The following is a 23,322-nucleotide window of genomic DNA, read 5'->3' as shown; positions in this document are numbered from 1 at the left end:
TCAGTATACCATAGTAACATCTGACACTTATGTAATCCTGTAATGTTACCTCAGTATACCATAGTAACATCTGACACTTATGTAATGCTGTAATGTTACCTCAGTATACCATAGTAACATCTGACACTTATGTAATGCTGTAATGTTACCTCAGTATACCATAGTAACATCTGACACTTATGTAATGCTGTAATGTTACCTCAGTATACCATAGTAACATCTGACACTTATGTAATGCTGTAATGTTACCTCAGTATACCATAGTAACATCTGACACTTATGTAATGTTACCTCAGTATACCATAGTAACATCTGACACTTATGTAATGTTACCTCAGTATACCATAGTAACATCTGACACTTATGTAATGTTACCTCAGTATACCATAGTAACATCTGACACATATGTAATGCTGTAATGTTACCTCAGTATACCATAGTAACATCTGACACTTATGTAATGCTGTAATGTTACCTCAGTATACCATAGTAACATTTGACACTTATGTAATGCTGTAATGTTATCTCAGTATACCATAGTAACATCTGACACTTATGTAATGCTGTAATGTTACCTCAGTATACCATAGTAACATTTGACACTTATGTAATGCTGTAATGTTATCTCAGTATACCATAGTAACATCTGACACTTATGTAATGCTGTAATGTTACCTCAGTATACCATAGTAACATCTGACACTTATGTAATCCTGTAATGTTACCTCAGTATACCATAGTAACATCTGACACTTATGTAAAGCTGTAATGTTACCTCAGTATACCATAGTAACATCTGACACTTATGTAATGCTGTAATGTTACCTCAGTATACCATAGTAACATCTGACACTTATGTAATGCTGTAATGTTACCTCAGTATACCATAGTAACATCTGACACTTATGTAATGCTGTAATGTTACCTCAGTATACCATAGTAACATCTGACACTTATGTAATGTTACCTCAGTATACCATAGTAACATCTGACACTTATGTAATGTTACCTCAGTATACCATAGTAACATCTGACACTTATGTAATGTTACCTCAGTATACCATAGTAACCTCTGACACTTATGTAATGCTGTAATGTTACCTCAGTATACCATAGTAACATTTGACACTTATGTAATGCTGTAATGTTACCTCAGTATACCATAGTAACATCTGACACTTATGTAATGCTGTAATGTTACCTCAGTATACCATAGTAACATCTTACACTTATGTAATGTTACCTCAGTATACCATAGTAACATCTGACACTTATGTAATGTTACCTCAGTATACCATAGTAACATCTGACACTTATGTAATGTTACCTCAGTATACCATAGTAACATCTGACACTTATGTAATGTTACCTCAGTATACCATAGTAACATCTGACACTTATGTAATGTTACCTCAGTATACCATAGTAACATCTGACACATATGTAATGCTGTAATGTTACCTCAGTATACCATAGTAACATCTGACACTTATGTAATGCTGTAATGTTACCTCAGTATACCATAGTAACATTTGACACTTATGTAATGCTGTAATGTTATCTCAGTATACCATAGTAACATCTGACACTTATGTAATGCTGTAATGTTACCTCAGTATACCATAGTAACATTTGACACTTATGTAATGCTGTAATGTTATCTCAGTATACCATAGTAACATCTGACACTTATGTAATGCTGTAATGTTACCTCAGTATACCATAGTAACATCTGACACTTATGTAATCCTGTAATGTTACCTCAGTATACCATAGTAACATCTGACACTTATGTAAAGCTGTAATGTTACCTCAGTATACCATAGTAACATCTGACACTTATGTAATGCTGTAATGTTACCTCAGTATACCATAGTAACATCTGACACTTATGTAATGCTGTAATGTTACCTCAGTATACCATAGTAACATCTGACACTTATGTAATGCTGTAATGTTACCTCAGTATACCATAGTAACATCTGACACTTATGTAATGTTACCTCAGTATACCATAGTAACATCTGACACTTATGTAATGTTACCTCAGTATACCATAGTAACATCTGACACTTATGTAATGTTACCTCAGTATACCATAGTAACCTCTGACACTTATGTAATGCTGTAATGTTACCTCAGTATACCATAGTAACATTTGACACTTATGTAATGCTGTAATGTTACCTCAGTATACCATAGTAACATCTGACACTTATGTAAAGCTGTAATGTTACCTCAGTATACCATAGTAACATCTGACACTTATGTAATGCTGTAATGTTACCTCAGTATACCATAGTAACATCTGACACTTATGTAATGCTGTAATGTTACCTCAGTATACCATAGTAACATCTGACACTTATGTAATGCTGTAATGTTACCTCAGTATACCATAGTAACATCTGACACTTATGTAATGTTACCTCAGTATACCATAGTAACATCTGACACTTATGTAATGTTACCTCAGTATACCATAGTAACATCTGACACTTATGTAATGTTACCTCAGTATACCATAGTAACCTCTGACACTTATGTAATGCTGTAATGTTACCTCAGTATACCATAGTAACATTTGACACTTATGTAATGCTGTAATGTTACCTCAGTATACCATAGTAACATCTGACACTTATGTAATGCTGTAATGTTACCTCAGTATACCATAGTAACATCTTACACTTATGTAATGTTACCTCAGTATACCATAGTAACATCTGACACTTATGTAATGTTACCTCAGTATACCATAGTAACATCTGACACTTATGTAATGTTACCTCAGTATACCATAGTAACATCTGACACTTATGTAATGTTACCTCAGTATACCATAGTAACATCTGACACTTATGTAATGTTACCTCAGTATACCATAGTAACATCTGACACATATGTAATGCTGTAATGTTACCTCAGTATACCATAGTAACATCTGACACTTATGTAATGCTGTAATGTTACCTCAGTATACCATAGTAACATTTGACACTTATGTAATGCTGTAATGTTATCTCAGTATACCATAGTAACATCTGACACTTATGTAATGCTGTAATGTTACCTCAGTATACCATAGTAACATTTGACACTTATGTAATGCTGTAATGTTATCTCAGTATACCATAGTAACATCTGACACTTATGTAATGCTGTAATGTTACCTCAGTATACCATAGTAACATCTGACACTTATGTAATCCTGTAATGTTACCTCAGTATACCATAGTAACATCTGACACTTATGTAAAGCTGTAATGTTACCTCAGTATACCATAGTAACATCTGACACTTATGTAATGCTGTAATGTTACCTCAGTATACCATAGTAACATCTGACACTTATGTAATGCTGTAATGTTACCTCAGTATACCATAGTAACATCTGACACTTATGTAATGCTGTAATGTTACCTCAGTATACCATAGTAACATCTGACACTTATGTAATGTTACCTCAGTATACCATAGTAACATCTGACACTTATGTAATGTTACCTCAGTATACCATAGTAACATCTGACACTTATGTAATGTTACCTCAGTATACCATAGTAACCTCTGACACTTATGTAATGCTGTAATGTTACCTCAGTATACCATAGTAACATTTGACACTTATGTAATGCTGTAATGTTACCTCAGTATACCATAGTAACATCTGACACTTATGTAATGCTGTAATGTTACCTCAGTATACCATAGTAACATCTTACACTTATGTAATGTTACCTCAGTATACCATAGTAACATCTGACACTTATGTAATGTTACCTCAGTATACCATAGTAACATCTGACACTTATGTAATGTTACCTCAGTATACCATAGTAACCTCTGACACTTATGTAATGCTGTAATGTTACCTCAGTATACCATAGTAACATCTGACACTTATGTAAAGCTGTAATGTTACCTCAGTATACCATAGTAACATCTGACACTTATGTAATGCTGTAATGTTACCTCAGTATACCATAGTAACATCTGACACTTATGTAATGCTGTAATGTTACCTCAGTATACCATAGTAACATCTGACACTTATGTAATGCTGTAATGTTACCTCAGTATACCATAGTAACATCTGACACTTATGTAATGTTACCTCAGTATACCATAGTAACATCTGACACTTATGTAATGTTACCTCAGTATACCATAGTAACATCTGACACTTATGTAATGTTACCTCAGTATACCATAGTAACCTCTGACACTTATGTAATGCTGTAATGTTACCTCAGTATACCATAGTAACATCTGACACTTATGTAATGCTGTAATGTTACCTCAGTATACCATAGTAACATCTGACACTTATGTAATGCTGTAATGTTACCTCAGTATACCATAATAACATCTGACAAAAAGGTCTAAAAACACTAAAGCAGCAAACTTTGTGAAAACCAATACTTGTGTCATTCTCAAAACTTTTGGCCATGGCTGTAGTTTTGGAGCACAATAGACATCCATGAGCAGCTGAAATCACCAGCAGAAATTGTGGGGCAGATAGCTCCATGTGTAAGGTGTCTCTTGCCATGTGAGAGGTGCCGGGTATTCGAGTCCCGGGTATGACAGTATTTTGAAATGTGTATGTAAAATAAAAGTGTATGTGACTGAAGGTGCTTGGGGAGGTGGCCAGATGAAGTGGGAGTCGGCTAGGGAGAAGATAGGGGCGGCCAGGAAATGCTGGGGATTGAAGAAGCAGCTAAAAGTGAGAATGATTATAAACAGAAATTTGACAGGCCTGCACAGCAACCCCTGCCCTGCTATGCCCTGTGCCATGGCAGAGGTCGCACCACCCTAGTTACAGCCCTGTAGACCAGTAACTAATAGCAAAGTCTTTATTATGTTCCACTTCCAAACAGTCTTCATGTATCATTGAAATGTAAACTTCTTAAATGATTGTAACCATAACTGTACACACAACATAATCTGTGTCTTACCTTTTGTAGCTTTGTGGATGGCAGATCTTGTTGTCTCACTTTTAACGGGTCCTGAAACAAGAAAACCGTCTTAGTGGCGTATACAGTAGTGTGAGCAGTACAGACCGTGTCTGCGATGTGTGAAGGTTCTACAGCATATACTTCCCTAGGTCAAATCGTAATGCCCGTCTGACCCAACATACCCATGTACAGTATGGAGGTGTTATTATTTGCATACGTCTTTTCTGCATATGTCTGATGCACAAATGTGTACATTACTCCCAGGCACTAAATATAAGTGTAAAGAATACTAATGCAGAGTAGAGCGCTACAAAAGTCGGGTAACGTGTCTTATTTTACTTTACGTCTTGCATCTTAGTGTCTTTGGAGATGCAGCGAGAAGCCGCTCACAGAGTTCTAGAGATTCTGGGCTGTAACTTTATCCGCACAGGAATTGGCGTTATACACGTGTACAGAGTCGCAGGTGAAGCACAACAGGACTTGGCGTGAGGAAAAGCCGCCGCTGTTCGCATTGAAGCACTTTATACACAGATTTAGACGCAGTCACACACAGATGTACCAATGTCGCCCCAATGGTCAGTGCAAACTTACCGACTATTACAGTTTCCTCCCTGGGAGAAGCCCGGGGAGGTGCAGCAGGTGGGCGGAGTTGCGGGTGGGGCCAGACAGATCATGTCATAAAGCCCCGCCCCCTCATGAGAATTCACTAGAAAGTGGTCAGAATGCGGGAGAAGTGCCTACCCTTCCAGGGAGGAGGGGGAGTTATCCAAAAAATCGGGAGCCTCCCGCGAATTCCAGGAGGGTAGGTATGTAAGGGTCAGTGTACGCTAGCAAAGTAGTTTTGTTACTTCCAGTCACATTTTGAGCACAGAATATGGTCACCAAGGCCGCGTCGCCTGGGACCAGACACGCCAACGGTAACTATTGTGCATGACTGAAGCCACAGAATAGAAGGACACATCTGTATGCCTCTGAAGTAGCCTTATGCACAGAGACGGGAGTAGAACTACAATACCCAGAAAGTCAGGAACCTGTGCAGGTGGCAACCAAACCTTACAGGAACCAATCAGAGGGACGCAGGTAATATAGAGTCACGGCCAAGGCTCAGATATGGATAACTTGGATTTGTCAGTGTAATTCATACTTGTCTCTAATGCAGATATTTCCTAAGCAGTCTATTATTCTACCTCCGTCATACTGCACCTCATAACTGTACTGAATTAAGGGGGGGGGGCTTATTCAAAATGATCTGTTTTGGGGGTGGGGTTTGAGCGGCTCAGGGGAGGGACTTATTTTATCCTACTTTGTTTTTTGTACTGTAAATGTACGGAATTATGTCAGAGTAATACTGTAGGTTCTTTATTATACACAGAGAACTCGTCTTACGGATTACGTTTATATTACACATGAAGTATACAAGCAACACAACTGCATTCAGTGTCCATTCTCACCCAATGTTGCTGAGGTATGAGGAGAATCTCTTGTGCTTTGAACATTCGGTCGCGTGGAGCCATCTTGCGGCGTGGAGAGGGGACTGTATTCTGCGTGAGATAACATTACACAATGCACAAATCACTGGTAGTAACATATTATGTGTGTACGATGGGGATGAAGGTGGCCTGTGTTGTAAACTTCAATGGATAGATGAAGCCACCTCGGTTGTGATTAATTGGTGACAGCTGCAGCTCCTACATCTCTATTGGGGGGCGTCCTGCAAGGGTGCGGATGCCCAATTCACGCATGCGCACAAATATAACTGTTTCTAGGGATTGCGTTGGCCGCAGCGCCTAGAAGCCAGGTAACACTGGTGGAATGGGAGGGGCATGGGAAGCGCGTTCTGCTAATCACAGTCTGGACTGGCAATCCCATGGGCAGGGTCCTTTTAGGGGCTGATGGAGCCTGTGTGCAGTCTTTGTACGGGACCCCCCTCGTCTTGTGCTGATGCATGCACCCAGTATATCCTGGCACCGTCCCAGAGACTGCGGCACAGGTGCAGGTGATACACGAGCCTTTACATCGTCTGCATGTGCACCACCATCTGATAATCTCACACATTACATGTGCCACAGACCAAAGATGGGGGGTGCGCTGGACGAACGGGGGGGAAGGACCCCTCCATGTGAAACAGGCGACCCTTCATCATACACACGCCTCATTATAGACTCTTGCTACAAGCCCACGATACTCCCATGAAACAAAAGTCTGCGTGCGTCCCCAAGGTAGCCACCATGTTTCTCCCTAAAAACACCAACTTACACGGAACCAGTGAACAGGCCGCTGTGGGAGCCTCCATCAGGGAGTGTACGCAATGCATGGACATGGCACGGCGAAGGCGCAGTTTTCTAAAAATCGCTAGAAGCATTCTGTCGGTGCATCAGTGGGGGCAGTTATGGTGCGATCATTGGGGTACATTCTATAAATCTAGTTGAAACTAATGACATCACTGAGGCACAAAGTTCATTCATGATGTCACTGGCTGCATAATAAACACTATTGGATGTGCCAGAAACTAGCTGACTGCGCTGTGATGGCGTTGGCGATAACAGATCATTGCAATCTAGATACATAGTTGTTGTTTTTTTTAAATGAGGATGCTGACTGATCATACTCATTATGTAAATTATCAGGGTCTGGGCAGACCCCTATAATTAACATTTTAACTCATGGCGAGCGCCAGGAGCAATTCATTATTGCTCCGGCGCAGAGACAGCTGATCCGAAAATCAGCTGCCTCCCAGAATGTTTTCACTTCAGAGCAGTGAAATGTAGCACGGCCGAGTCTGACTCATCAGTGCTAGTGATCTAGACTTTACACTGGCGCACAAAGTCCTGGTGTCAGGCGTAAGGAGCCGCACAGGGGAGGAGGGATCAGAAAGGTGCGCGGGAGCCAATAACATCTGAAGCGAATGTTCCCGCAATCATGCTCCTAAAATATTGTATTTTTGGAGCTTGATGAATTTAGGTCCCCATGCTAGTGTATGGGGACAGCGGGCCACATCTGGAGATAAAGGTAAGCAGGAAATATCTGTGATAACTTCTGCGTTACCTGTATGAGGAACGGCCCCAAAACTTAATTCCTCCTAAAGTAGGTAAAAAATTTAATTTGTCCCTGCTTTTGTAGAAATTAAGTGATAATGAATAGACCCCTGAGAGACGCATAATCAATAAATAAATGCCTACAAACGTGTGTGACTAGTACTGTACATAGTGCAGCGCAGTACTGCTCCCTGAACTGCAGGTGGCACTATTTCTCTTGTTATCAGTGAACACTGTGGAAACCCTTTTCTGGGCTGCAGTGGTAACAGTGGTGATAATACTAGTAAGAGGCATCGGGGCAGGTAATCTTATTACTAGATGAAAGGGCTCAACGGGATCCACTCACCGGCTGTATCTGCTGACCTTGATGTATTCGGGGTAACACTCAGCGCTGCCGTTGTATAGATGGAAACTGGAAAACAGGCAGTAAAGGGAATAATACATAAATTGTCACAGAGAGAGAGAGAGATGAGATAAAGATGAGACAGAGAGAGAGAGAGAGAGACAGAGAGAGAGAGAGAGAGAGAGAGAGAGAGACAGTGGTGCAGATGTACTAAGCCTTAGTGACAGAGTGATAATCTGAAAAGAGATAAACTACCAACCAATTAGTTCCTAACTGTTATTTTTCAAAAACAGCGAGTTAGGAGCTGATTGGCTGGTACTTTATCTCTCTCCAATGTATAACTCTCCAAGGCTTAGCACATATACCCCTCAGGAGATAGATACCTTTAAATACACTCTGCCTGAGGATGTCCATAATGAAATGGGGCAAAATATGTATATATATATATAAATAAATGATTGCAGCAGAGGGATCCACCAACCAGTAAGAGAGTAATCACTTGTGATTGGCTGGAGGCATAAAGAAGTATCAGACACACTGTTTTTATCATTTAGCAGCAGGTGCAGGAAGAATGTGGCCATATGTACTAAGGGAGCTACAGCAGACTGCACTCAGGACGGGATGTACTAAGCATTGCTAAGTGGATGCTGTAAATCCAGCTCTTATCCTGATTACAGGTGAAATGAACAGCAGGCAGTGTTGAATCTAATGCCATATCTAAAGTTTCTGACAATTATTACATTATATATATATATATATATATATATATATATATATATATATATATATATATATACAGTCAGGTGCATAAATATTGGGACAATGACAGAATTTTCATATTTTGGCCTCTATTCACCACCACAATGGCTTTGGAATGAAACAAACAAGATGTGATTTAACTGCAGACTTTCAGATTTAATTTGAGGGTAATTACATCCAAATCAGGTGAACGGTGTAGGAATTACAACGTTTTCTATATGTGCCTCCCACTTTTTAAGGGGCCAAAAGTAATGGGACAAACTAAACAATCCTAAATCTAACTTTCACTTTTTAATACTTTGTTGCAAATCCTTTGCAGGCAATTACAGCCTGAAGTCTGGAACGCATAGACATCACCAGACGCTGGGTTTCATCCCTGGTGATGCTCTGCCAGGCCTCTACTGCAAATGTCTTCAGTTCCTGCTTGTTCTTGGGGCATGTTCCCTTCAGTTTTGTCTTCATCAAGTGAAATGCATGCTCAATCGGATTCAGGTCAGGGCATTGACTTGGCCATTGCATAACATTCCACTTTTTAGCCTTAAAAAACTCTTTGGTTGCTTTTGCAGTATGCTTCGGGTCATTGTCCATCTGCACTGTGAAGCGCCGTCCAATGAGTTCTGAAGCATTTGACTGTATATGAGCATATAATATTGCCCAAAACACTTCAGAACTCATTCTGCTGCTTTTGTCAGCAGTTACATCATCAATAAATACAAGGGAACCAGTTCCATTGGCAGCCATACATGCCCACGCCATGACACTAACACCACCATGCTTCACTGATGAGGTGGTATGTTTTGGATCATGAGCAGTTCCTTTTCTTCTCCATACTCTTCTCATCCCATCACTCTGGTACAAGTTGATCTTTGTCTCATCTGTCCATAGGATGTTGTTTCAGAACTGTAATGGCAAACTCTAATCTGGTCTTCCTGTTTTTGTGGCTCACCAATGGTTTACATCTTGTGGTGAACCCTCTATATTCACTCTTGTGAAGTCTTCTCTTGATTGTTGACTTTGACACATATACATCTACCTCCTGGAGAGTGTTCTTGATTTGGCCAACTGTTGTGAAGGGGTTTTTCTTCACCAGGGAAATAATTCTTCTGTCATCCACCACAGTTGTTTTCCGGGTCTTTTGGTGTTGCTGAGCTCTCTGGTGCGTTCTTTCTTTTTAAGAATGTTCCAAACAGTTGATTTGGCCACACCTAATGTTCTTGCTATCTCTCTGATGGGTTTGTTTTGATGTTTCAGCCTAATGATGGCTTGCTTCACTGATAGTGACAGCTCTTTGGAGCTCATATTGAGAGTCGACAGCAACTGTTTCCAAATGCAAATGTCACACCTAGAATCAACTCCAGACCTTTTACCTGCTTAATTGATAATGAAATAACGAGGGAATAGCCCACACCTGTCCATGAAATAGCTTTTGAGTTGATAGTCCCATTACTTTTATATACATATATATGTGTGTGTATGTGTGTGTGTGTATATATATATATATATATATATATATACTGTAACTGTCTGCAGTGTTCGTTATGTTTTAATTTTCATGTGGGGACCAATGTATGGGAGGGGGACCCTTACAAGATTTTGGTATGGGGCCTACAAAGTTCTAGTTACGCCCCTGGCTCTGCACATCTAGAGAAAGTTGGAAAACTTCTGCTACAGGACATTGTTGGGCATTCATCTTGTCATATCTACATTACAACAATGAACAGGGTAAATACACAGTCTGCCTCGTTAGGGAAGGTGGGCGGATATGGACAGTGTGCCCTCCTGTGTTATCTTACCTGCTCCGCTGCCAGCAGAAGGGCCGGTGCTGTGCTGAGAGCCGGTGCTGTGCTGAGAGCCGGTGTTGTGCTGAGAGCCGGTGCTGTCCAGAGAGCCGGTGCTGTCCAGAGAGCCGGTGCTGTGCTGAGAGCCGGTGGTTTGCAGGGAGCCTGCACAAAAATACAATACAGCATTTATTAAGGACTTAAAGCCGCCTGTAGACAATCCTGTGTATTACTGAATTACTGAGCTACATTGAGTTTATCGGATTTCTAAATTTGACTGGGGAAATTATTTATTATTTATTACCAGTTATTTATATAGCGCACACATATTCCGCAGCGCTGTACAGAGAACGTTTTGTTATTCACATTCCCTGCCCCAGTGGAGCTGACACTCTATTATTCTCTACCACGCATACAGATTATGGTTTGTATTTTGGCCCTGATTCAGAGATGGACACAAAGGCGATTACGCGCGCAATGGAGTGATTGTTTGCCATCGCACATGGGTATAAGCCGCACTGCAATCACGGATGCGCACAGGAATCCATCACAGAGTGAGTGACATGTTGTCGGCGTTTGGGGGTGGTGACAAGGGGGTGGTCTGAAAAACGCAGGCGTGCCTGTCCGTATAAACGCTGCTAATGCATATTTGCACGTTTTTAATTAAGTGGTAAATTCACTTGTGAACACTTTGATTATGCTGAATATTGAAAGCTCCCACTACAATTATTTTACTGAAAGAGGAATAAGATTTCAATGAGTATAATGAAAGTGATGGCATCAAATTAACTACTTAACTAAATTCTTATCTATATATCTATTGATATAACACAAAAGCAATCTCAGGACACACAAAAGCCTATGTTACCATATTATATGCACAGCATAATTTAAAGAGTTAGACAGGAGTTAAACAGGAGGAAGACATGAGGACAACATTTAAAATAGAACACTTTACAACTTGAAAACAATTGAAAAGGATCTTCTGAGCTTCTGGATACCCTGCAACTCAGCCACCAGCTGTCATTATAACCTGAACACACCTTTTGCCATCAGCCTGTTTCAGCATTGCAAGCAACTACATATTATTCTTATACCACTGTCAATTTATCTCTACACCACTGTAGTATCTACCATTTTTTAACACCTTCTCATCTATAAGAATGCTTTACCCTTAATTTAAAGTCCTGCAACTTTAACAGCTCTAAACTCATTTTGTTTATTATATACTCTTGTAGTTGTGCCTTTACATCTACTAACACTGTTCTTCCTTTTATCTAATTTTTAGACATTTTAACTGTACTATTCCTGTATCTCACTCTCATCACTACTACTACTGCTGTTTTCTCCCCCCCTTTATCCCTCATCTGCACAATGTCTCTCTTTTCTTCTGCTCCCCCCTCACTCAGAAGCTACATAATACTTTACCACCAGTTCTCATTTCTTTTCTCCCTCCATAGTCTCCTCCACTTTTTCCTCCCTCCTTCCTCTCCTCTATCTCCCTTCATCCCATCTAGTACTCTCCACCGCATCTCCCATAACTCCTAAGCCCTGCACCCTCCCTTTTCTCCAAGTTACACCTCTTCTTCTTCTCAAACCACACCACACTAAACCTCCACCTTGCCCACCACCTGCTGTCACCCTTCCCCACTCAAAAGCCCACCACATACCCACACTCTCCTTATCCCCCTGCTCTAAATCAATCTCAACCCCACGCTACAGCAACCCTAACAATCTCCTTCTCTCTCCTCCCAACTCTGTCCCCCTCTCCTGTCTCCTCTGGAAAGCCAGTCCTGTCTATAATCAACTAGTCACTGTACATTACGGCTTCATATTCAACTCCTTCAATCTCCTAGCCATCGCCAAACCCTGGACTTACCCATCTGACACCATTTCTCCTGCAGCTATCTCCTTTGGGAGCCTCACATTCTTTCACACTCCCTGGCAACAGTGTTGGTGTTGGGGTACTTCTATCATCTTGTCACTCCCACCAACTCTTACCTTCTAACTCTCCACTTCATTATTTGCATTCAATGCTCATATCAGTTGCCTTTTCCAACTTCCTCGAGTAGCTGACTTTCCTCGTCCCCCTGGACTTAGCTCAAAATGCCATGTTAACTTTGCTTCTTTGCTCCTAATCTTCAAATGGGCTCTCAAGACCCCTTTCTTCCTTAAAGCTTTCTAGCTCTCATCCTAACCCACTACTCCATGTTCCTTCCTCACAATCCAGCCCCTGTGTCACCCCTGTTTGTCTGCCCCCTCCCCTTTATAATGTAAGCTCCCAAGAGCAGGGCCCTCTTCCCTCATGTGCTTCTCCTTCACTTACTCCTACCTTAATTGACAACAGCACCTAACCCTTGGTTACAGACACCATGCTGCTTATCTAAGTGTTATGCAGAAATGTATAAATCGTGTATTTGTCCTGTATTGTTTGTACTGTTAATAACTGTTTTTCTTGTGTGCTCATTTGTCTATGTACTATGTAAGGCGCTGCGGAACCCTTGTGGCGCCATATAAATAAAGGAAAATAATAATAATAATAATAATAATAATAATAATTACCAGAGTCATTGAATGCGCCATCCTTTAGAACTGTCAGCCATGTTGATACGAGTTGTTATATTAGGAGGAGACACTAGCGGATGATAGTTTTGTAGACATGCCGGGTGGATAGACGTAACCAGGCGTTAGTGTTTATCGTAGTGCTCAGTGATAGTGATGTCGTAGTGATGGAGCGGAGCATACAATGGCGGCACACGGAGGACCAGCCGGTCATGTATGAAGGCAGGATCACAGAACAAATGCTGGTATCTGCAGTGCCCCCGTGGAGCTGAGCAGTACGTGCATCTGTACCACTGCGGCGCTCAAACAATGAACCAAGATGGCGCTGCGAATGTGCAGATTAACTGATGGTGGCCATCTTGGTTAGGTACAAATGCTTCAGGTATGAAGAAGAAACATGGAGGAAGTGCAGTAACGCGCCCCATATACCAACAATACAAAGTATTGATGAAGCAACCTGAGGGCGCTACATGGAACTGGTATGAAATACCGCCGGCCGCATGGAGCCCGACAGCGCTGGAAATCCCGATCGTGGATAGGTAAGTATTGTCTAATCTAACCTAACCCCCACTAACCCTAACCCTCCTTAGGGGTGCCTAACCCTAACCTCCCCCCCAAGTGCCTAACCCTAATCCCCCCTCTAAGTGCCTAACCCTAACCACCCCCTTCCCCGCTGCCTAAACCTAAGTCCCCCGGGGGGGTGCCTAATCCTAACCCTCCCTCCCCCTAGCCTAACCCTAACCCTCCCGAGGGGGTGCCTAACTCTAAGTCCCCCCCGGGAGCCCTAAACCTAACCCCTCGCGGCGCCCGGCATCACTACGATCGGGATGCCGGGCGCCGGTCTCCCGGCTCGCGGCACCTGGCATCACTACGATCGGGATGCCGGGCGCCGGTCTCCCGGCGTCGGGGAAATGCCGGGCGTCTACATCTAAATGCCCGGCATTTCACCCTTGCCGGGATATGACAGTCGTGAAGCCGGCTGCCGGTATTTAGGCTTCCCGATTGCATACCCGCTACATGACCCACCTGGCATTAATATGCTTCTCTCTATAATGGGTTTGGTGTGTAAGGATCAGGCCTGTCCATCATTCAATAAATACATTTGCTTTCTGCAAAGTGACCTCTAGCTCAAGCAGTTGATTCCCAGTTTTTTAATCAATGCTGTAATCTTAAATACTATTAAACAGGTATTTTGTATTTATTTTTGTATTTATAATGTACAGTTATTACACTGCGGTGGTTGTGAGGTTGGCCTATAGAAGTAGGTAAACGAGTATGTATATAACTATTTCCACTTTATAGTTTATTTGTATTTCTACATAATTTATTACAATGTCAGCTCTAGCCCAGCACTAGGAGCACCGGACGTCTTCTCTTCCTCCTGACGGTATATATATCACTGTCCCTGTGATTTATGTAAGTAAATGTCACTTACCTGGCGTTACTGTCAGGGAGAGAGCCAGGATCAGCAGACTCTGCACATTCTGAGGGGGGATAATATACATTGCAAATAAATGACAAAGACACCAACAGATTGTAATAAGCTCAGTGTAACCAGCTGTACTCTGTATTACATTGCAGGAAGCTTTGGGACATCCAGGGGGAGACGTAAGACAATAATATACAGGTAATAGTGAGTAAGACACAAGTTACTAATTATCAGGACCTGTTCCCTATATTTATAATCTCTTATTGACGCAAATCTCGACTATAAGAAATTACGCATCGCCTGAATTTAACAAAAATTGAATGTTGGGGCGGGGGCTGTGGTAGGGGCCTGCCTGTATGATGTGTAGACGTATACTGATCGCCAGGGGCGCCAAGAGGGGAGGGCACTAATTACCCAGGCCCGGGCTTGCTGCGCATGTGCGGTCATCAGACATTGCCAGGAATGGTTGCGATTTTAAATATTGGGACCATAACAGGTATCTCAGATATCAGCTGCCACCCCCCATACATAATACATAGCGGGGAAGCTTAGGGTGTGTGTTTTTTTTTTTATATAAAAATGTCCCCTGACAATGGCAATGGGATCACTGGTGCACAGTAGAGTGGAGGGGTCTATTTACTAAGCAATGTTAGGAGACAGAGTGAAAAGTGATAAGGTGCCAGCCAATCAGCTCCCAACTGTCAACTCACAGGCTGTGTTTGAAAAATGATAGTTGGGAGCTGATTGGCTGGTACCTTATCGCTTTCTTATCAGCGACAGTACCGCCCCAGGAGCCCTGCGCTCTGTGTGACTGCACCGCTCGCCCACTCCTTGTTATGGCCCTGCCTCATCTATCCCGGCTCCCTCCTCACAGGCCCGTGAATCGCAGCATTTTGCCATAACGTGGGTAGGGCCTAATGACAGGGAGAGCCGGACCTCCTCCCCCCAAAGCTGTCAGCTGCTTCTCCTCCCCGGCTTCTCCCAGAGAGGAATTAATTAAAGTCGGCACGTATGGTGTACCCCTGTGTAACTCTTAACGAGCTTATCAATTTGCGAAGACGCTTGTCATAACGAGACGCCCGTCATATGCTGTCACTTTATTTCTTACTGGTCACCGGGACGGGCGCCCTTTAGAATCATACATTCCACCCATCAGAAATCTCTTATTGCCGAATATGCCGCTACCACTAATAATATGCCCCTAAAGGAAGAACAGTCAAACCCCCAGTTTCTCAACATCTTTCCATGAAATAAATAAATAGGTCTTTACCCCATCACAAGATTGTGTCAGGGTCCACTGCCCACCATAATATAGTCACACCAGCCACCATGTCTGCTCCGTCCCCAGACAGGATGCTATAGGGCAGAGCGCTAAGGGCATTAGTAGCATTGTAGTTATTTAGCCTCAGTATATATACTGTATATATTGAGGGCCCCATTTATTCGGCATGTTTTGTTTAGTATTGCAGTGATACAAACGTCTATGCTACAGGTATTCATCACTACTTACCTCACCGGCGAGGTCCAGTGACGTCCTCCTCATCGGCGGTGTCCTCTGCTCAGCCTATTGCTGCCAGCGACGGGCTACTCTGTCATGTAAGACGGTCAGACTGCACAGCGCATGAAGCCGGAAGGGCTGCTGTTGGGTCCCCATTGCCAGCAACGGGGACCACATCGCTCTCGCCACCTAAAGGTGCTGACAGCGGTGCAGTGACAAACAGCGGCCATCTTAGATTACCGCTGTCTGCTAAATAGAACTGTGAAGTGAAACGTAATATGTTGCGCTATGTAAGAAAATGTTAATTAACAAATAAATAAATACAGAAAGGATGACGTAACCCCTTTAGTGGTGATGAGTGTGTTCCCTATGGATAAAGGTCTCTCTGTGTCTGCAGGCCCCAGGGTGATAGTATACAGTACAGTATGTACCATGGTAATGTTCCTTGATGTTTTCATTGTATAGAGATGGGGTTCCTTGGTGGTAAAATATTCATCATAAAGTAAATGTGCGATATCCACTAGGGGCTCTGGGCCCGATTCAGACCCGTTCGCAAGGCTGCGTTCGCAGGTAGCCTGGCAATGCTTGCAATCTGCGCATGCATACAAGAAGCAGTGCCCGTGCGCGGACTAGTCCATGCGATCAGGAAGCGGTCGCACCCTGTACACAGACGCTCCGCAAGCATGAGTGACAGGACGAGCTGTTTGTGGGTGGTGACAGGGGGTTGTCGATGGTAATGGGGGTGTGGAGGTGCGAACGGAGGTGAGTCTGTGAGTCTGAACGGCGTTTCTGGGGCATGCATAATGAAGACGCATCGTCAGCGTACACGTCACATGACTGAATTACACACAGCGGCACTCGCAGTGCTTGTGGTTGGGTATGGTCAGCTTCAAGCGCTGCGTATGGTCCGATGTTACCGATTGTTTAATACACTTCCTGGAGATGACGTATGTTACTAACGGAAAGTGGACGTCGTGTGTCAGGCTGGTGGGCGTCTAAAAAGATACCGCGATCGCACGGCAAGACATAGTGGGCGCGCTAATGTCTTGCTAGCGATCGCGGGATTTGCATACTTTGTCTGCTGACAGCTACGCGCAAACGCATCCTAGCGGACAGGTCTGAGTCAGGCCCCTCTGTTCCATGATAAGTTTGGATCGACGCACTAAGCAGCATGGCAGCTGTCACTCTTGTAAACACTTACTCATTAATGTACAATTTCTTCTTATAATAAAAGGACATTATAATGTGACGTAACAGGTAGGGACAGTTTGCTTTCTACCCTTTCATAGAGTTAATCCTGGGCTGGGACAGACAGCAGCGATCTCAGCTTACCTTACTGATGGGAGGCTGCTGGCAGGAAATCATAATGCCCGGGGTGAGATGAGGGTAGTACCCAGATAGCTGTAGTGAGCGGCTGTTATAGTGGGGTGAAGGTGTCGGACAGGCTGTGATGGGTGGATGGAAATGGGGGCCCCAGCACGTTTAGACTCTGCATGCAGCCTGGGAGGAAGTAACCACAATGTGTAATATCCTCCGGCTAGTACAGTACATCCTTCTCATGACTAACTAGCAGGGAGGTGCTCAGACAGAGTCGCTGCTGGTTGTTACAGTGTTTGGGCTGAACCTTGTACCCCTCCCTCTGCTGGGGCTTCGCTAACCGTCCCATGGTCCTTTCATCCCTTCATCAGAATGAACAATAAAACCTGATGTGGTATCGCAGTACTGGAGGCTGGAAAACCAAATTACTGTGACTTTAAAGGGGTTTTACACTGTCATGCAACTGTAATATACTGAGCGTGTCCTCCTATCAACTGTTACTAAATACATAGCTCTATCTTTCAGATGGTGCTCCCGTGCCCCTCAGCCATCACTTTATATCATCAGGCAGAGCTGTTTCATTTGTCGACCTTGGATAGGACTCTTTGGATATAACTGCATAGAGCGCACCCAAGCTGTATTACATTGTAAGGTAATCAGAATAGACACCTGTGCCCGATGACATATGCACATGCCCAAAAAGCACAGAAGGAACCCAGAAAGCAATGTAGTTAGTAAAAATCGAAAAAGGACAATTACAAGCTAATAAACTGATCTACTAATGTTGGGCAGCCACTTCCCTTCTTACCACAGCCTACATAAGCTGGCACATTGGTTACTCAGCCTGGTGACAAACACAAGTGAGCTTATCACTACCCCCACATGTACTGCACTATAACAGAATATACATCCGCGGTAGCAAATACTACAATATACCCCCTCTCCACAAGTCTTGTAGGAACACCGGAAGTTTAGACAGTTTTATACTAAGGTATCAAGGCTGAGAACATCTGTCTATGGGCCCCATTCATTAACGATCGTGAATAGCGGTGACATGTTTTGTTTAGTATCCCTGTGATACAAATGAAAATGCCACTGGTATTTATCAATGCTTACCTCTCCGGCGAGATCCAGTGAAGTCCTCCGCTCGGCTGCTGGCAGCGACGGGCTCCTGTGTAATGCGCACGTGAGACGGTCGGTCTGCGCATGTATATGACACGGGGACCCGGCAGTGCCTAATAGGATTCGCTGAAGCTGGAAAGCCGGGAAAGGCAGCGCTGGGTCCCCTTTGCCATCAATGGATGGCGAGAACGCCGCTGTGACAATCTTAGATTACCGCTGCTTGTTGAATACAAAAAGGATGACATAACCCCCTTAGCGAGCGCTATTCCGGTCATCGCCTATAAATGGGGCCCTATGTCAGTGATAGGCAATCTGATAGACCGGGCGCCACCTAACCTTCAAAGGGGCCGAACATTACTTTTAATCTCAGTAGCAGGTTAACGTAATACACATAAAAGCACTGAAAGAGACTCCTGACTGTAATAAGATATCGGCAGATCCTTTACACAAGTATTACACGTTATTATAACATACAATTATCACATCACAGCAGGAGGCTCGGGGGGCCGCCTCTTGCTCATCGCTGTTCCATTCAGACACCTTTAAATCAATGGGTTCCATGGGCCTGGTTCAAAGTTGCGCACAAATCCGATGTTTGAAGATCTGCGCATGTGCATGTCTCTTTCTGCAAGCTCGCAGTGCCCGTGATCGACAGGCTGCACCCATTTGGAGGCGGCATCAGATAGCAACCCCAAAAAATGTGTCAGACCCGTTTTTTGGATGCGCTGAAGCCACTGGGTGCATCTGTGTGCACAGCTTCACCGGCTTCAGCTGCGTGAAACCACCGGCCTATCCAAAGTAACATGAAGGCTACGCAGATGACCGATGTCCACGCAGAGTGATCCGATGCTGCCTCTCTACACAAGACGCCTCCTGCGTCATTACCATATTCTATATACACACCTAGGGGTAAATTTACTAAGAATCGAGTTTGGTCAAGTTTTGTTTTTTTAAACACTCTTTACTTCGACTGAAACTCGGGTGAATTTTCAGTTTTTCAACTCGCAAATTTACTAAGAAGAAGTGAGTTTAGCCAAAAGCGAGTTTTCCGATGGTGAAGTAGATCGAGATTTCTCCCCCTATTTGCGAGTTTAGATGAGATTACTCACCCGAGATTGCAATGTTTTCTCTCAGCCAAACTCACACGAACAAGCAGCCTACACATATCAGTGAGATGTGTGTAACCTGCTTGTGTGTTATACTGTAAAAAACGGGTTAAAATATAATTTAAAAAATTACATAGGGTCCCCCCCAAAAGCATAACCAGCCCCGGACTTGTCAGCCAGTCCTGGTTCCTAAAATTACGGGGAACAAAACAAGTAGGATTCCACAGTAATTTAGGAACCAGCACCAGGCCTTACATGTAGCGGGCGCTCATTGGCTGGATCCACATAGGTCCCAGCCAATGAGCGGCCGCTGATTGGCTAGAGGCCCGTGAGAAATTCCAGATGATTTCGGTCATCTGTCATTTCGCGAGGTGTAAGTGTATGTAACAGTATGTACTTACACCTTTTCTGCATGGTTCAGGTAAGTCGGTTTGTTGTTTTAACAAGACTCTGGATGCTACGGAGTGCAGGGCCAGGATGTAGGTGAGTATAGGATATTTTCTGCAGGTCATTCCACACGGATTTCTACATTGGACAAGTGAACCGACCGGCTGGTACAGGTAAGTATCTGTGATTGAGGTATGTGTGTAATAAACTTGTACTATGGGGCCTATTCATTAAACCTAAAAATTCTCTGGAGATAATTAGCTTTAGAACTCTCATGGAGTTCTAGCTAGTTATAGGTGGAATTCATCATTCCTCCTCTCCATAAGTGTCTATTCCGGTACCTGTCATTTTTGTGATGACAGCTTTTCGGGAAGTAGATACTTTTCCCTCTCTACACTACCTTATCACATCTGGGAACAGTGCTGCGCATGCGCTGTTACATCTGTAAAACCAGCGCATGCGCAGCACTGCCTACAGATGCGGTAAGTTTGTGTACCCCCCCCGGACTCCCCTCCCCCCTCCGCTCACCTCCCCCCCGACTTACCTGTCCGCGCAGCAGCCTCCGGCTCCGTCCTCCTGGTCTGTCATGTGGTTTCCCAGCAGACCACATGACATATTAGAAGAAAAAAAAACTTTTTTTTTTTTTCTAAACTTTCTTGTGCTCTGCTGGGGAGCACACATGACAGACCAGCTGAGGACGGAGCAGAGTGCCGGAGGGACTCGTCGGGGGACCTGCACACGCGGATACAGGTAAGTCGATTCTGCTATTCGCCACCTCAAAGTGGCGAATAGTAACTGCATCAAATTCCGAAAATTCATAATTTTCGGAATTTGATGAATACCACAATTTCCACATCCCCATACTAATGTACTAATGTACTAATATCCCCATACTAATGTACTAATGTACCCATACTAATGTACTAATATCCCCATACTAATGTACTAATGTACCCATACTAATGTACTAATGTACCCATACTAATGTACTAATGTACTAATATACCTGTACTAATGTACTAATGTACTAATGTATAGGGAGTGTGGAAATTAATGCAGGGGAACTTAGCAAGGAGATATCTGTGATATCTCCTGTGCTAAGTGGCTACATGAATACCAAAATAACGTTATTTAAGGAAAATGTCCTTAAAAACGTTATTTTAGTGTTGATGAATAGGCCACCATATACGGTGTGTGTGTGTTACGTCTTTATTTAACTATTTATTTTACAGTGGAGGTACGGGTGCCGGCCGCCTGCTGGCACTTGTAGTTCCACAAGTGCCAAAGGGCAGGTATGCTGGCACCTGTAGTTCCACTGTAAAATACAATAATTTACTTTGATTTTACACTTTATTACCCCTGTACCCACAGCCCAGGGGTGTGGGGAAGAGCCCCTGGCTTCAGACCAAGCCTGGGGTTTTGGGAGAGGGGAACACCCATCTTGTGGGGGGGCCCCCACCTCCCCTGAGATCCCCGACTTGGCCTGATCGGCTTGGGGTGAGAATGCTTTGGCCCCGAAGACCTGGTAATAGGGTCTCCTGGCTGTGGCATTACACCCCGGTTAGTTTGGGTCCGGTGCTGGTTTTAAATATAGGGGGACCCCTACGCATTTTTTTCCCCCCTATATTTAAAACCAGGACTGGCCCTGCAGCCTGGTGCTGATTTCTAAATTACGGTGGAACCCTACTCGTTTTGCTCTCCATAATTTTTGGAACCAGGACTGGCTGAAAAGTCCGGGGCTGGTTATGGCTTTTGGGGGGACCCTACTTCATTTAAAAAAAAAAGCTTTACATTATGTATACAGGCAGAAACATACACAAATCACACTGATCTGTGTATGTTTCTGGCAAACTCACAGCTCAGGAGGTGATCTATTCAAAACTTCAATTTATCAGGGAGTTTGATACAATCTCACCCGAGGGTGTAAACTCAAATCTTAGTAAATTCATGAGTTGCATCTTTTTCATGAAGAGTACTCACAAGTTTGGCCGATCAATACTAGTTTTTTCGAGTTTGCAATCTCACATGAGTTTTAGCAGTGAAAATATAGAAATCTCTTCCAAACTCACCTTAGTTTGTCTTTAGTAAATTTGCGTGCGAAAAAACATGACTAAGCTGACATGAGATTGTCATCTCACCCAAACTTAATGCTTAGTAAATTTACATCCCTATAGTGTGTATATAGACACCTGTACCCGGGAAGCTCAGCACTAGGGCCTGCTTTGTGTATTTGGTAGGGACGTGGAAGCCTGGGTATGGCCCTATGCCAGCGATCAGTGCTAGGAAACAGGAAGAGCTAAATTTAGGATAATAAGTAGCAGGTTTGGTCCTCGGGGCGGCGAAGGCTGCTGTACACCAGCACAAAGTATAACCTGCCTTAGTACAATATGACGTGTGTTCAGCAGAGGAATGAACTCACTTTGGGCCCCATTTACAAACGAAGTATAACCCCTTCAGCGCTCGCTAAAGCGGTTATACCATTTTCCTGTATTTAGTAGACCTAGGTAATCTTAGATTACCGCTGTTTGTACAGCATCGCTCTTGCCATCTAAAAGATGGCGAGAGCGATGCGGGCCCCATTGCCGGCAATGGAGACCCGGCGATGCCTTTCCGGCTTCAACTAAACCTTCCAGGCACTGCCGGGTCTCCCTGTCATGCACATGTGCAGACGGACCGTCGCGCATGTGCATGACCCTGGAGCCCCGTCGCAGGCAGCGTTAGGCTGCCAGCAGCCCAGCAGAGGACCTCGTTGAGGACGAGGATTCCGCTGGACTTCGCGGGACCTTGCCGGAGGGGTAAGTATTACTAAATACCAGTGGAATTTTCATTTGTATCACAGTGATACTAAACGAAAATTGCCGCTGGTATTTCCCTTCGTTTGTAAATGGGGCCCTTTATCTGTACAGTGCTAGCCAGTGCCACTATATTCTCCCCTGTGGACAGCATGGATCAGCGTCTGGGCCTGTTATAAGAAGAGGAAGTCAGCAGAACGGGGAAGCCGCAGGGCGTAGACAGAGAGGATGATGGA

At 43.5% G+C, this 23,322-nt stretch overlaps 1 protein-coding gene across 1 annotated transcript in view; it reads right to left on the bottom strand.

Moving 5' to 3' along the window:
- Positions 1–17,867, bottom strand: part of LOC148442635 (uncharacterized) — a 35,043-nt gene extending 17,176 nt beyond the window's left edge. The window contains exons 1-6 of the mRNA XM_088463696.1: positions 17,695–17,867; positions 14,871–14,919; positions 10,889–11,038; positions 8,340–8,405; positions 6,410–6,499; positions 4,959–5,009 (exon numbers count right to left, since the gene is read on the bottom strand). Coding sequence (XP_088319822.1) covers positions 4,959–5,009; positions 6,410–6,499; positions 8,340–8,405; positions 10,889–11,038; positions 14,871–14,919; positions 17,695–17,727 — 439 coding nt within the window. The 5' untranslated portion in view covers positions 17,728–17,867. The remainder of the gene's footprint in view (positions 1–4,958; positions 5,010–6,409; positions 6,500–8,339; positions 8,406–10,888; positions 11,039–14,870; positions 14,920–17,694) is intronic.
- Between the last annotated feature and the right edge of the window lie 5,455 nt (positions 17,868–23,322).

Source organism: Taudactylus pleione, unplaced genomic scaffold (assembly GCF_031769625.1).
Source record: "Taudactylus pleione unplaced genomic scaffold, aTauple2 ptg001428l, whole genome shotgun sequence".
Lineage (NCBI taxonomy): Eukaryota > Metazoa > Chordata > Amphibia > Anura > Myobatrachidae > Taudactylus > Taudactylus pleione.
Note: the sequence above shows the minus strand (reverse complement) of the source record. Positions and strands in the feature narration are given on the sequence as shown.